Source organism: Cherax quadricarinatus, chromosome 11 (genome assembly GCF_038502225.1).
Source record: "Cherax quadricarinatus isolate ZL_2023a chromosome 11, ASM3850222v1, whole genome shotgun sequence".
Classification (NCBI taxonomy): Eukaryota; Metazoa; Arthropoda; class Malacostraca; order Decapoda; family Parastacidae; genus Cherax; species Cherax quadricarinatus.
Window position 1 is genome coordinate 4,973,838 of NC_091302.1, and position 15,854 is coordinate 4,989,691.

The 15,854-nt window shown below is 40.3% G+C and overlaps 1 protein-coding gene across 4 annotated transcripts in view; it reads right to left on the reverse strand.

Annotated features, from left to right (window-relative positions):
* Nucleotides 1-15,854, reverse strand: part of LOC128687488 (nuclear pore complex protein Nup214) — a 147,393-nt gene that overhangs the window by 116,703 nt on the left and 14,836 nt on the right. For 3 of the 4 annotated variants that reach the window (XR_011391858.1, XM_053774953.2, XM_070083915.1), the window contains exons 3-5: nucleotides 10,916-11,100; nucleotides 10,100-10,305; nucleotides 1,745-1,865 (exon numbers count right to left, since the gene is read on the reverse strand). Coding sequence is in view for 3 of the 4 variants with exons in the window: in XM_053774953.2 (XP_053630928.2) it covers nucleotides 1,745-1,865; nucleotides 10,100-10,193 (215 nt within the window). In the remaining variant the exon portion in view is untranslated. Of the gene's footprint in view, nucleotides 1-1,744; nucleotides 1,866-10,099; nucleotides 10,306-10,915; nucleotides 11,101-15,854 lie in introns of those variants that run through there. The other variant, XM_070083914.1, reaches the window with a different exon arrangement.

Here is a 15,854-nt window from a genome sequence, read left to right on the forward strand (position 1 = left end):
ACTTCTTCCATACTCCCTCTCTCCAAAGTGATATCCAATTTTTCTTTGTCTAAATCATTTGATACCCTCATCACCTTACTCTTATCTATGTTCACTTTCAACTTTCTACCTTTACACACCCTCCCAAACTCGTCCACTAACCTTTGCAACTTTTCTTTAAAATCTCCCATCACTGTCATGCCAGTGCTGACATCACAACTCAGACTACCTTCTGACTGCAACATCCTCACCCCTCCTCTACAGTGCAGACTCAAAGCCAACTAATCAGTTTCCCTGAATTCTTTGTTACCATACTCACAATTCAACAGTACATTCATTAAACCATTTTCTCTATTTGCTGTACAGATATGCATTACTGAAATAGGCCTACATATGAGAGAATAAGTCTGCATGGTCAATGTGTGCAGTACACTGTGGAAACACCATGTTCCCCAGTGACAACTACAACAGCGAGGATTATAAAACTGACGATGAGCTCCTTTGTTTCAAACATGTAGCGACTGAAAGTGATGCTTAGAATGCTGGAAATATTGCTGAAAACACTGATGATTCACAACCATCCACATCTAGGGTTGGTTCGTCTGGAACATGTCCACCTCTAACATGCTGTAAATTATAGCTCATATTCTCCTGTGACCTGGGCTCAGATGTGAGTAATAGTGATGATAGTGACATGGACTTTGGATTTCCTAGCAGCTGATGACCACTCTAGTAGTGATAGTGATAAAAATTCTTCACTGAAAAGCATCAATTTATATGTAGCTTCAGGTGGTCTGGTGGTGTGCCCATTGCTATCCCCAGGGGACAAAGTACATCCCAGGACCCAACACAGGTGAGAGATAGTCAGTGACAATGATAATGCATTGACTGTGATGGGCAAGAGGCCACAGGCATTGCCACATCCTCATGTGGTAGTAGGTGGTGGACCAATGAGACAAGCAGCATCAAAGCAAGCTCAGGCTGGGAGGCATGGCCCACACTCAACACTGCAACAATCCACAGCCACCTCCACTACTTGCACACAATCACCACCTGTACAAATACCCTGCTAATATCCAGCAACCCCAACTAGATTGTATCTGGGACTGGCAGAAAGATGCAAATCTTGTTCCCAATCCACATCAGTTACTGACACATAGTGGAATCGTGAATAACTGTACCCATGAGAATAATACCAGTGAACTTTTCTTTAAGCTATATTTCAACAAACCCCCTAATGAAAATTATACTGAGAAACCAACAGATGCTACCAGAACACATGGCAAATACATTGCTTTCACCACAATCACAAATACACCGGTGGAAGGACGCAACTGTGAGTGAGGTGTAGCTCTTCTTTGCCACAATAATGCTTATACCACACAAGTATAAGCACAATACTTAATCATACTGGTCCACCATCTTCCTAATTTGCACCTGGTCTTCAGTAATCTCATCCCAGTCAACAGATTTATCCAGCTGCTACATATGCTACACTTCTCAGACAAGACATGGCCCATGACAAGATATGGCATATTATGCAAGATTAGGGATGTTGCTATGTATCTGAAACAGCAAAATGCCCTTTTGAAAACTGGTGACACTGAGAGCAATTTTAATTTTGGGCCTTCTGAGAATGAAGGGTTAAATGAACAATGGTGAATGCATTTCCTTCATTGGGGTTACCGTACTGTGATAGGCAATGGCTTATGTAGTAAAAAAAATACAAATACTGCATATATAAGTTAGTTAACAAATTAATTACCATTCTGCGAAGAAAGTGGGATAAAACATGGCTGGTCGTGGACCTTGGTTGTAATTGCATAAATAGTCGTAGGTGACAAATCTTGACTCCTTTGCTTTCGGGGCATTGACATACATCATAACTGAAATCAGTTACAAATAAATCTCACTCATGCATTTATAGCCACATTTATTATACAAACAAATTATTAATGATTATTAAAAGATTTAAAAGTAAAAAAAAAATAGTTGCCCATGTGATATAGCACACAAAATAAGACTAATATAAAAAGATATAATCTGCTTTAGTAGTCTCATGAATAACAGAAAATTTTAACATTTAATCCTCTTTTGAGAGATTATTCTGCTACATTTATTGTTGGAAATAAATCACTAAAGTATTGAACTGTTCCTGAATATTACAATATTACCTTGTAAAGTCAATGCCATAACTACCATTACAAAATCATAAATTACAACATAATAATACAGTGGACCCCGGCATACGATGGCATTGGCATATGTTAAATCCGGCATACGACACATTTTAATGTAAAAATTTTGCCTCGCCACACGTTAAAAAACCCGCCACACATGATTCGTCCAGGATACGTCCCACGTGTGTCCTCAGCTGCCCCATGCGTGCCAGTGTTTACAAGCCAGCCAGTGCGGTCGCATCCACGCATACAATCAGCACATTTCATATTATCACAGCATTTTTAGTGATTGTACCTGCAAAATAAGTCACCATGGGCCCCAAGAAAGCTTCTAGTGCCAACCGTGCAGTAAAAAAGGTGAAAATTACTATGGAAATGAAGAAAGAGATAATTGATAAGTATGAAAGTGGAGTGCATGTCTCAGAGCTGGCCAGATTGTATACCAAACCCCAATCAACCATCGCTAATATTGTGGCCAACAAAACGGCAGTCAAGGAAGCTGTTCTTGCAAAAGGTGCAAGTTTGTTTTCGAAACAAAGATCGCAAGCACTCGAAGATGTTGAGAGACTGTTATTGGTGTGGATAAACGAAAAACAGATAGAAGGAGATACCATCTCTTAAGCGATCATCTGTAAAAAAGGGTGGGAAATATGTACTATTGTACCACGGTCAGCTGCTGCTACACCACCGTCATCTGTTGCTGCACCACGGTCAACTGTTGCTGCACCAGTCAGCTGTTGCTGAACCACGGTGAGCTGCTGTTGCACCATGTTCAGCTGCTGCTGCACCACAGTCAGCTGCTGCTACACCACCGCCATCTGTTGCTGCACCACGGTCAGCTGTTGCTGCACCAGTCAGCTGTTGCTGAACCACGGTGAGCTGCTGTTGCACCACGGTCAGCTGCTGCTGCACCAAAGTCAGCTGCTGCTACACCACCGTCATCTGTTGCATCACCATGGTCAGCAGCTGCTGCACCAAAGTCAGCTGTTGCTGCACCACGGTCAGCTGCTGCTACACCACCGTCATCTGTTGCTGCACCATGGTCAGCAGCTGCTGCACCAAAGTCAGCTGTTGCTGCACCACAGTCAGCTGTTACTGCACCACGGTCAGCTGGTCCTAGTGGCATTAAAAGAAGGGAAGTAACCCCAGAAAAGGACGTGCTACCTAAAGTTCTAATGGAAGGGGATTCCCCTTCTAAACATTAACAACTTCCACACTCTCCCCTCCTCCCATCCCATCAATCATCACCAGATCTTCAATAAAGGTAAGTGTCAGTTTGTGTGTATTAAAATTAATATTTCATGTGGTAAAAAAATTTTTTTTTTCATACTTTGTGGTGTCTTGCATGGATTAAATTGATTTCCATTATTTCTTATGGGGAAAGTTAATTCGCCTTACAATAATTTCGGCATATGATGAGCTCTCTGGAGCGGATTAATATCGTATGCCGGGGGTCCGCTGTACTGTTTACCCCACCACAAATGGCATCACATTAACTAAATGTAGTACAGTATTTTTGTTTTCTTAATATTTATGATATTATTTCGTTCTCGTGTTAATTAGGATTATTTTTTAGTATCATTTGCCTTTACACAGGAAGTCGTTGTCTTCTTTCAACGTACCAGCCGTATCCCACCGAGGTGGGGTGGCCCAAAAGGAAAAACGAAAGTTTCTCCTTTCAAATTTAGTAATACAGACAGGAGAAGGGGTTACTAGCCCCTTGCTCCCGACATTTTAGTCACCTCTTATGACACGCATGGCTTACAGAGGAAGAATTCTGTTCCACTTCCCCATGGAGATAAGAAATAAACAAGAACAAGAACTAGAAAGAAAATAGAAGAAAATCCAGAGGGGTATGTATGTATATATATGCTTGTACATGTATGTGTAGCATGACCCAAGTATAAGTAGAAGTAGCAAGATGTACCTGAAATCTTGCACATTTATGAGACAGAAAAAAGACACCAGCAATCCTACCATCATGTAAAACAATTACAGGTTTCCGTTTTACACTCACTTGGCAGGACAGTAGTACCTCCCTGGGCAGTTGCTGTCTACCAACCTACTACCTAGGACACAGGAAGTCACCAGGATATAAATAATGTAGCCCAAATTACATGTACATCCACATTTACAAGCAGGTTTTGTGTGCACCTCGCACACAAAACCTGCTTTACCCCCTCCCACCAACCTTTGCTAGGATGACCCCTGCCCCGCCTTCTCTCCACTACATGTTTATACACCCTCCAAGTCATCCTATTTTGTTCCATCCTCTTAAAATGTGTGAACCACCCCAACAACCCATCTTCAGCCCTCTGGATAATACTTTTAGTAACCATGCTCCTACCTCTGATCTCGAAACTATGAATTATCTGCATAATATTCACGCTACACGTTGCCCTCAAACACATCTCTCCACCTCCTCCAGCCTTCTCCTTGTTGTAAAATTCACAACCTATGCTTCACACCCATAAAAGAGCATTCGTACCACTTCCCTTTTTGCTTCCAAGGATAACATCCTTTGTCTCCACAGACTCCTCAGTGCACCACTCACCTTTTTTACCTTTTCAATTTTATGGCTCCCCTTGTCCTTCACAGATCCATTTGCTGACAAGTTAACTCCCAAATATCTGAACACACATTCTTCCTCCATATTCCCTCAACTGATAAAGTCCCTGGATGACAAAAGTCTCAATAAAATGCCATAAACTACATTTTTTTTTTTTTTTTTTTTTTTTTTTTTAAAAAAGTCGGCCGTCTCCCACCGAGGCAGGGTGACCCAAAAAAGAAAGAAAATCCCCAAAAAGAAAATACTTTCATCATCATTCAACACTTTCACCACACTCGCACATTATCACTGTTTTTGCAGAGGTGCTCAGAATACAACAGTCTAGAAGCATAAACATATAAAGATACACAACATATCCCTCCAAACTGCCAATATCCCAAACCCCTCCTTTAAAGTGCAGGCATTGTACTTCCCATTTCCAGGACTCAAGTCCGACTATATGAAAATAACCGGTTTCCCTGAATCCCTTCACTAAATATTACCCTGCTCACACTCCAACAGATCGTCAGGTCCCAAGTACCATTCGTCTCCATTCACTCCTATCTAACACGCTCACGCACGCTTGCTGGAAGTCCAAGCCCCTTACCCACAAAACCTCCTTTACCCCCTCTCTCCAACCCTTTCGAGGACGACCCCTACCCCGCCTTCCTTCCCCTATAGATTTATATGCTTTCCATGTCATTCTACTGTGATCCATTCTCTCTAAATGACCAAACCACCTCAACAACCCCTCTTCTGCCCTCTGACTAATACTTTTATTAACTCCACACCTTCTCCTAATTTCCACACTCCGAATTTTCTGCATAATATTTACACCACACATTGCCCTTAAACAGGACATCTCCGCTGCCTCCAACCGTCTCCTCGCTGCTGCATTTACCACCCAAGCTTCACACCCATATAAGAGTGTTGGTACTACTATACTTTCATACATTCCCTTCTTTGCCTCCATAGATAACGTTTTTTGACTCCACATATACCTCAACGCACCACTCACCTTTTTTCCCTCATCAATTCTTTGATTAACCTCATCCTTCATAAATCCATCCGCCGACACGTCAACTCCCAAGTATCTGAAAACATTCACTTCTTCCATACTCCTCCTCCCCAATTTGATATCCAATTTTTCTTTATCTAAATCATTTGACACCCTCATCACCTTACTCTTTTCTATGTTCACTTTCAACTTTCTACCTTTACACACATTCCCAAACTCATCCACTAACCTTTGCAATTTTTCTTTAGAATCTCCCATAAGCACAGTATCATCAGCAAAAAGTAACTGTGTCAATTCCCATTTTGAATTTGATTCCCCATAATTTAATCCCACCCCTCTCCCAAACACCCTAGCATTTACTTCCTTTACAACCCCATCTATAAATATATTAAACAACCATGGTGACATTACACATCCCTGTCTAAGACCTACTTTTACCGGGAAGTAGTCTCCCTCTCTTCTACACACCCTAACCTGAGCCTCACTATCCTCATAAAAACTCTTTACAGCATTTAATAACTTACCACCTATTCCATATACTTGCAACATCTGCCACATTGCTCCTCTATCCACTCTATCATATGCCTTTTCTAAATCCATAAATGCAATAAAAACTTCCCTATCTTTATCTAAATACTGTTCACATATATGCTTCAATGTAAACACCTGATCTACACATCCCCTACCCACTCTAAAACCTCCTTGCTCATCCGCAATCCTACATTCTGTCTTACCTCTAATTCTTTCAATTATAACCCTACCGTACACTTTTCCTGGTATACTCAGTAAGCTTATTCCTCAATAATTTTTACAGTCTCTTTTGTCCCCTTTCCCTTTATATAAAGGGACTATACATGCTCTCTGCCAATCCCTAGGTACCTTCCCCTCTTTCATACATTTATTAAACAAAAGTACCAACCACTCCAACACTATATCCCCCCCTGCTTTTAACATTTCTGTCATGATCCCATCAGTTCCAGCTGCTTTACCCCCTTTCATTTTACGTAATGCCTCACGTACCTCCCCCACACTTACATTCTGCTCTTCTTCACTCCTAAAAGATGGTATACCTCCCTGACCAGTGCATGAAATTACTGCCTCTGTTTCTTCCTTAACATTTAAAAGTTCCTCAAAATATTCTCGCCATCTACCCAATACCTCCATCTCCCCATCTACTAACTCCCCTACTCTGTTTTTAACTGACAAATCCATATTTTCCCTAGGCTTTCTTAACTTGTTTAACTCACTCCAAAATTTTTTCTTATTTTCATTAAAATTTCTTGACAGTGCCTCTCCCACTCTATCATCTGCTCTCCTTTTGCACTCTCTCACCACTCTCTTTACCTTTCTTTTACTCTCCATATACTCTGCTCTTCTTATAACACTTCTGCTTTGTAAAAACCTCTCATAAGCTACCTTTTTCTCTTTTATCACACCCTTTACTTCATCATTCCACCAATCACTCCTCTTTCCTCCTGCCCCCACCCTCCTATAACCACAAACTTCTGCCCCACATTCTAATACTGCATTTTTAAAACTATTCCAACCCTCTTCAACCCCCCCACTACTCATCTTTGCACTAGCCCACCTTTCTGCCAATAGTCGCTTATATCTCACCCGAACTTCCTCCTCCCTTAGTTTATACACTTTCACTTCCCTCTTACTTGTTGTTGCCACCTTCCTCTTTTCCCATCTACCTCTTACTCTAACTGTAGCTACAACTAAATAATGATCCGATATATCAGTTGCCCCTCTATAAACATGTACATCCTGGAGCCTACCCATCAACCTTTTATCCACCAATACATTATCTAATAAACTACTTTCATTACGTGCTACATCATACCTTGTATATTTATTTATCCTCTTTTTCATAAAATATGTATTACTTATTACCAAATTTCTTTCTACACATAGCTCAATTAAAGGCTCCCCATTTACATTTACCCCTGGCACCCCAAATTTACCTACTACTCCCTCCATAACATTTTTACCCACTTTAGCATTAAAATCCCCAACCACCATTACTCTCACACTTGATTCAAAACTCCCCACGCATTCACTCAACATTTCCCAAAATCTCTCTCTCTCCTCTACACTTCTCTCTTCTCCAGGTGCATACACGCTTATTATAACCCACTTTTCACATCCAATCTTTATTTTACTCCACATAATCCTTGAATTAATACATTTATAGTCCCTCTTTTCCTGCCATAGCTTATCCTTCAACATTATTGCTACTCCTTCTTTAGCTCTAACTCTATTTGAAACCCCTGACCTAATCCCATTTATTCCTCTCCACTGAAACTCTCCCACCCCCTTCAGCTTTGTTTCACTTAAAGCCAGGACATCCAGCTTCTTCTCATTCATAACATCCACAATCATCTCTTTCTTATCATCTGCACAACATCCACGCACATTCAGACTTCCCACTTTGACAATTTTCTTCTTCTTATTCTTTTTAGTAATCTTTACAGGAAAAGGGGTTACTAGCCCATTGTTCCCGGCATTTTAGTTGACTTTTACAACACGCATGGCTTACGGAGGAAAGATTCTTATTCCACTTCCCCATGGATATAAAAGGAAAATTAATAAGACCAAGAACTATTAAGATAAAATCAAAGAAAACTCAGATGAGTGTGTATAAATAAATGTGTACATGTATGTGTAGTGTGACCTAAGTGTAAGTAGAAGTAGCAAGACATGCCTGTAATCTTGCATATTTATGAGACAGACAAAAGACATCAGCAATCCTACCATCATGTAAAACAATCACAGGCTTCGTTTTACACTCACTTGGCAGGACGGTAGTACCTCCCTGGGTGGTTGCTGTCTACCAACCTACTACCTATATAAACTACATATTGTGTCTTATTAGCATAAGAGAGGAGTCACTCCTCCACATATGAAGTTTTTCCTACAGTCTACTACGTTTCCTCATTTTGTTTTATTTTAATAAATACCTTTCCCAACCCTTTATTCTTTCATTTTGCCATATCTTAAATCATTTCCTATTGTTTTCTTGGGTTTTTGTTCTTTCTGTAAGCAAGTGGCAACTTCATCACTTATATAATGGCCATGACAGGTCAAAAAATATTAAATAACCACTAAGATGGTAGTTTCTGGATAAAATTCTATAAAAGACAATCCCCTTCAAGAAAAGTTTTCAGAAGGAACAAGCCTTATGGATTACAGAAATATAATAAAAATATTTATTTAAAGACTAGATTTACAGCAATTCAACAATTTTCAAAATTCATCTAGATTTACCTGTCACTCTGCCACTTAACCCTTTCTGGGTCAAAACCCCCTGACCTAAGAATGGCTTTTAGGGATGAAGAATTTAAAAAAAAAAAAAAAAAAAAAAAAACTTCTGAAATGATAAGAAAATCTTTTTCTGAAGGTAATGAAAGCAAAAGTACGAAATTTGATGTTAAACTTACGGAATTACTCTCTCGCAAAGTTAATGGTCTTGGTGATATTTATGCATGGGCGATTTCACCCACTTTCAGCCAATTCCAGTGCTCTAGTTGACCAAACTCATAGCTATTTTTCTAATATTCTTTCTATTCTATTGGATGATTACAAGAAACTGCCCATTTACCTAATTCAACTATCAAATAAAGTGATCAGAAATCAGTAATTTGGCCAATTTACCACAAAATTCAAAACTGCCAATTTAAAAATAGGGACTAGAACAAATAATGTACACATTCTTGGCACTAAAAAATATTTCCTCTATTCATTATTTACATTTCCAGGCCTCTCCTATATTACACTGGCTTTCCATTTTGAATTTTTATTCACACACAAAAAAATAGAAGATTTACTGTTATGCACACTACTGCATTATTGTAATAATTGTATAAATAATGTCAGCACATTTGTGGACATGTATCAGACCGACCAGCTGGACACGTACTGGAATATTGGCAAAAATAAAAAAAAATCCACTACTTAGAGCTCAATTTCAAGCTACTTTCAGTCCCCAAACCAATCGAAATCATCTCAATTTCTGTAATAAATCTTCTATTCTATCAAATGAGACCAAGAAACTGAGAATACAACCATACAAACCAAAAACACAGTCACGGTTTTTTCCCCATTATGCACTGCTTGCTGGAGGATTTTTTTTTATATGGTGCACACTTACCACACAGACCTATCCTCCCATATCTAGACCCAAATTTATCACTCGCAGCTTATCCAAGTGAGCTGAACTCACAGCATAGTACTATGAAACCGACCCGCACTTCAAAAAACGTAGTACAATGGGACCCACCCCAAAATGGTTGAGTATCTACTAGTTATAGAATAAATACACCTATATTCCACTCTATTAACAATGTATCTGTTTGAAACATGTTTACATACCATGTCCACCTTCCTCAGATTCTATCTTATAGCCAATGAAAAATTCTGTGTTGGTAAACCAAGTAATGCTGAGAACTGAGCCAATGTCATCCATGGGTGGCTTTGATACAGTGCGTACTGGAGTCAGATCAGGTTTAAATAACTCCAAAGTACCATCAGCTAAACCTACTGTTAATTGCTTTCCCTTTGGAGACCATCCTACGGCACTGAAAAAAATTAAATACAATTACCAGGATCAAAGTTTGATATACTGTACATGGCTAGTGTGTAGAGTGTCCACATGTTACAAGTAAAGCACATTAAAGAGTGGCTGTATAAAGTATGTCCACCTCCAATTGAGATCCCCTTCAGGATCTTAGATGCACTCAAAATATACACCCAATGTCTATGCTTTACTGCCAACATGTGGGTTTTCTCTCAACTATGACAAGTGTTCATCACATGTTAAAAAGACATCATAGCTAGTATCTTTGTCTTAATAGGAACTTTATTAAAAAAACTTTTCAATTCTGAAGTTTAAGGTCATAAAGATGTAAACAAAATACTGTACTTACAATTAAAATAATATTTAAGGAAAATATAATAAAGAATTGAAAAATATAATACAGTATACAACTTTCACTTCTACATTAGCAGTTTGAAAACTTTAGTACATAAGGTAGTTAGGTGTCTCAGTATCAAATATGAATGGGATCTAAACTTGGAATGTTTGTAAATATTTTGTTAGACCCACTTCCAAATACATTTGTGCAGCATTATGTAATCCAGACTTTTTTTTTTTATCTGCTGTATACAAAAATATCATGTATTACTTACCGAGCTTGAATTTCCTTGGATTTAACATCTACTTCATTCTCCTTAAGTGAGATGATTGAAAGTGTGCCTGGTGATGCTGCTATAGCAACACCACAAGGGTCAAGAGGGTTCCATGCAAGTCCCTGTACCCGGGCTCCACTAACTGTACTCAGTGATGTACTCACAAACGGCACTTGATTTCCACACTGCAAGTTAAAAATATGCAGAGCATTAACCTAAAAATATGGTACCACAGACAATTTGTTGAATATTAAATATTAACCATTTCCACCAGTCTGTATTAAAAGGTAGAAAGGCAACACATAGTAAATCAGACACACAGACAGAGCAAGCCTTTATTAAAATATTTCACCTGTGTGGGGTTTAATGAGTTAGGGAGAGTGCCTGGCACTCCTTCCTTATGAAAGCCAACAGTCAGGTGCTAGGAAGGTTAGGTCAAATGATAGAAGTGAAGGCAATATCCAAAATACTGAGTGAGCAGTGGGGGTGTAGAGTAAGAAACGGGATGTTATGGAGTCGGGGGGTCTAAGTATAGGCATACTTCGCTAATATGGTGCTTTATTTTACGGCGCTTCACTAATACGGCTAATGCCTGCATCAGCTAATGCCAAATTCGGCTAACACCTCGCTCTGCCGTAAAAAAATTGGCTTGGTTAACACCAAAAAACTTGGTTAAGAGCTTTCATCCCAAACATGTTGGCACGGCACCATGAGCAGGCCCAGCCACTCACTCCGTGTACCAGCCAGTGTGCCATTGTTTACAAAGCCAGTGAGGACAATTCCGCGTGTACACGAGATGTATTTTGTATTATTCCATTGTTTTTGGTGCTTGTAACTGCTAAATAAGCCACCATGGGCCCCAAGAAAGCTTCTAGTGCCAGCCTTATGGTAAAGAATGTGAGAAACGCATATAATTTAAGAAAAGGTTTGTAGAAAAATACGAAAGTGGTGGTGGTTGTGATGGTGGTAGAGGGTGGTAGTGATGGTGGTAGAGGGTTGAAGTGGTGGTGGTAGAGGGTTGAAGTGGTGGTGGTAGAGGGTGGTGGTAGAGAGTGGTGGTAGTGGGTGGTAGCAATGGTGGTAGAGGGTGGTAGCGGTTGTGATGGTGGTATGGTATAATAAGGCATGGTGAGGCTGCCAGTTCTGACAAAAAAACGGCTGAAAAATATGTGCAGGACTTTAAGGGGTACATAGAGGCTGAAAAATTAAAACCCCAACAAGTGTTCAAATGTGATGAAACAGGCCTGTTTAGGAAGAAAATGCCAAACAGGACCTACATTACTCAGGAGGAAAAGGCACTCCCAGGACACAAGCCAGAAAAGGACTTGTTACCTTAAGTCTTTATGGAAGGGGATTCCCCTTCCAAACACTAGAACACCTTCATCCTCTGCCCTCCTCCCATCTCATCAGTCATCAACAAGCCACATTAAAAGTAAGTGTGAAGTTATTATTGTTTTATTCTTCATGTATCATAGTTTTCTGTGTAGGAAAATGTATATTTCATGTAAAAAAATTATTTTGTTTAATACTTTTGGGTGTCTGGAACGGATTAACTGGATTTCCATTATTTCTTATGGGGAAAATTAATTCGATTAAGGCTAAATTGGTTAAAGGCTAAGCTATCTGGAATGGATTAAAGGCATTAGCCGAGGGTCCACTGTATATTCGTATTTATTATTTTTGGCAGTGATGAGCAAATTAACTATGCCAATTTTTTTTATTTATTTTTTAATTTTGAATCTCTTTTTGGCCTAGTGCTATTGCACACTTAATAATGATAGTGTAAACATATTTTTAATTTTTTATATGAACTGGCAAGCTAAAAAAAAAAAAAAAAAAAAAGGCTATGATTTGCTTTAAGGCAATAGTCACCTTTATCTGCATGGGTATGATTCCACAGAATGTTTTAAAATAGTACAGGCAAGCATATTTGAAGTGATGAAGGCACCACAGTTTTATAGAACAATGATGTCTAAAACCCAGATAATAACCTCCTCAAGGCATTTTCACCTGTTATTACATTTGTGGGAGTGCTAAGCTTGTTGGAATCACTGAGTACGTGTACTTGGCAGAATGGGAGGCAATCAAGTTCAATCCAAGGAAAGGGAGGATGGCTCTAATTCTTTGGATTAAGAGCATTTTACCAGCCTCACTGTACCCTTGTTACAGGGATTTTCTCCTGGTAGTTAACAAAGATACCTTTTGATATACCTTTGAAGAGTTTCGAGAGTTTAACTACTCTCGGAGCCCGGCCATGGGGCAGGCTCGTCCAGTGCTTGCCTGATCAACCAGGCTGTTGCTGCTGAAGGCCTGGTGCCCCACATATCCATCACAGCCTGGTTGATCTGGCACCTGTTGAAGATACTTGTCCAGTTTCCTCTTGAAAGATTCTAAATTGTTCCAGCCGTGTTTCTGATATCTTCTGGTAAAATGCTGAATAGTCTGGGACCCCGGATGTTGATACAGCGTTTCCTTATTGTCCCCACCACACCCCTGCTCCTCATTGGGTTTATTTTACACTTCCTCCCATATCTCTAACTCCAGTATGTTTTTATGGCAGTGTGCAGATTTGGGACCAGGCCCTCGAGTACTTTCCAGGCGTATATTATCATGTATCTCTCTCTCCTCCGCTCCAATGAGTACATGTTCAAGACTTGAAGGTGTTCCCAGTAATTTAGATGCTTTACTGGCTCAATGAGAACTGTAAATGATCTCTCAACATTCTAAATGAGGGAGCACTAGCAATTTGAAGAGTATCACCATTGGCATGTTTCCTTCATTTTGAAAGTTCTCATTATCCACCCTGTCACCTTCCTGGCTGTCATGATCTTTGTCTTGTTATGTTCCTTAACCCTTTCAGGGTCGAGACCCCCGATCCTGAACTTGTTCTTAGCCCTTTGACTGTTTACGTCGTATATATACGTCTTACGCGCCACTGTTTCTGACGTATTTATATGCATAAATTCTAGCGGCTTCAAATCAAGCAGGAGAAAGCTGGTAGGCCTACATGAGAGAGAATGGGTCTCAGTGGTGGGTGTGCACCCTGTGAAAAAAAACTGGGACTCAGTGGTGCATTGTGGGAACGCCATCTTGGTAGTCCATTTTCACCATGCCTCGCAGTAAGTTCCTCACTCCTCGGCAGATTGGAGGTCTTTTGTTCCCAAGCGATAGCTCTAACAGCGATGAAAGTGTCAGCGAAAGTGAATTCCATGGTTTTCAAGTGGGTGTGACCAAAAAAAGTGCCCAGGATAATGTAGTTAGTGATGAAAACCCAGATGACCCACGACCTTCCACCTCTGGTGCTGGGCTGGATCGTTCACGTTCACCTGTACAGGACGAAAGAGGAAACTATTTGCCTGTGTACAAGACTCAGATGTGAGCAGTGAAAGTAATAGTGATTTCTAAGTTATTGAAAGCAGTTATAGTTGTGACAGCGAGGCTGAATATTCCCCAGTGAAGCGACAGAATATACGACGTAGCATGCAGTCTGGTAGTGTTTCACATGCTGTTCCAAGGGGAAGAAATAAATCTCGGAGCACATCCTGTGGCCCTACACCACGACCTGATGGTGAAGATGACGATATTGTTACGATGGGTATGAATGATGTGAGTGAGGCAGCAGGTGGTGGTGGTGGTGGTTGTGATGGTGGTGGTGATAGTGATGGTGACATGAGTCATGTGGCACCGGCAGCGGGCCACGCTACTACCCACACTGCTGACTCTGCACAACCAGCCTCACCCAACTCCACACTCCCACAACCTGCACAATCACAACCTGCACAACCACGTTTCAATATCCAGAACCCACCAGCAGACCACATCTGGGACTGGCAGGAAGGTGACGAGTTTGTTCCCAGTCCCCATGACTTTGATGAAACACGAAGTGGAATACGGCCATCGTGTACACTTGGGAACAATGCTATTGAACTGGAATGCTTTCAATTATTCTTCGATGAAACCCTGATGGACATTATTGTCAGGGAAACCAACGCATACTATGAGTACACCATGGCAAATACAATTCTCTCACAAAGATCACGGCTACACCAGTGGAAGGACACAACTGTGGCAGAGATGTACCTGTTTTTTGCCACAATAATGCTTATGCCACATGTGTATAAGCACACTGTCACCACATACTGGGCAACAGAATGCCTAATTTCAACCCCAGGTTTTAGTGACGTTATAGGTGTGAATCGTTTCTTGATACTGTTACATATGTTACACTTTTCTGACAAAACAAGGCCTGACAGAAGCGACAGGTTATATAAGATCAGAAATGTGTTTATGTACCTGAAACAGAAGTGTTGCATGTATTTTTATCCCTTCAGGAAGCTTGTTATTGAGGAGTCTTTGATTTTATTCAAAGGAAGACTCTCAATCAAGCAATACATACCAAGCAAGAGGAAAAGCTTTGGTATAAAGTTATTTGTAATGTGTGATTGCAAAAGTGGTCTCGTTTTGGATATCATTGTGCACACTGGCAGTAATACATTGAGAGATACTAGGAAGTTATTGGGTATCTCTGGTGATGTGGTTCAAACAATGATGGAACCATATCTTGGTAAGGGGCATACTATATTATTTACTGATAACTGGTACACAAGCCCCATACTCAGTGATTTCTTGCGAGTGAAGCTGACAGACATGTGTGGCACAGTGCGTGGTAATCGTAAACATATGCCAAGGTTCAATGATGGCACTCGCAGAGGTGATTTGCAAGCCTCTGCTGCCAATGACATCATGGCATTTCGGTGGCATGACAAACGTGATGTCACATTGTTGACATCAGTTCACCGAAACGAAATGGCACATACTGGCAGGCACAATAGAGAGACCAATGAACCCATTCTAAAACCTGCAGCTGTCATGGACTACAACCTCAATATGCACTTAGTGGCCAAATATGACATGCAGATTGGGTTTGCTGATTGTGTAC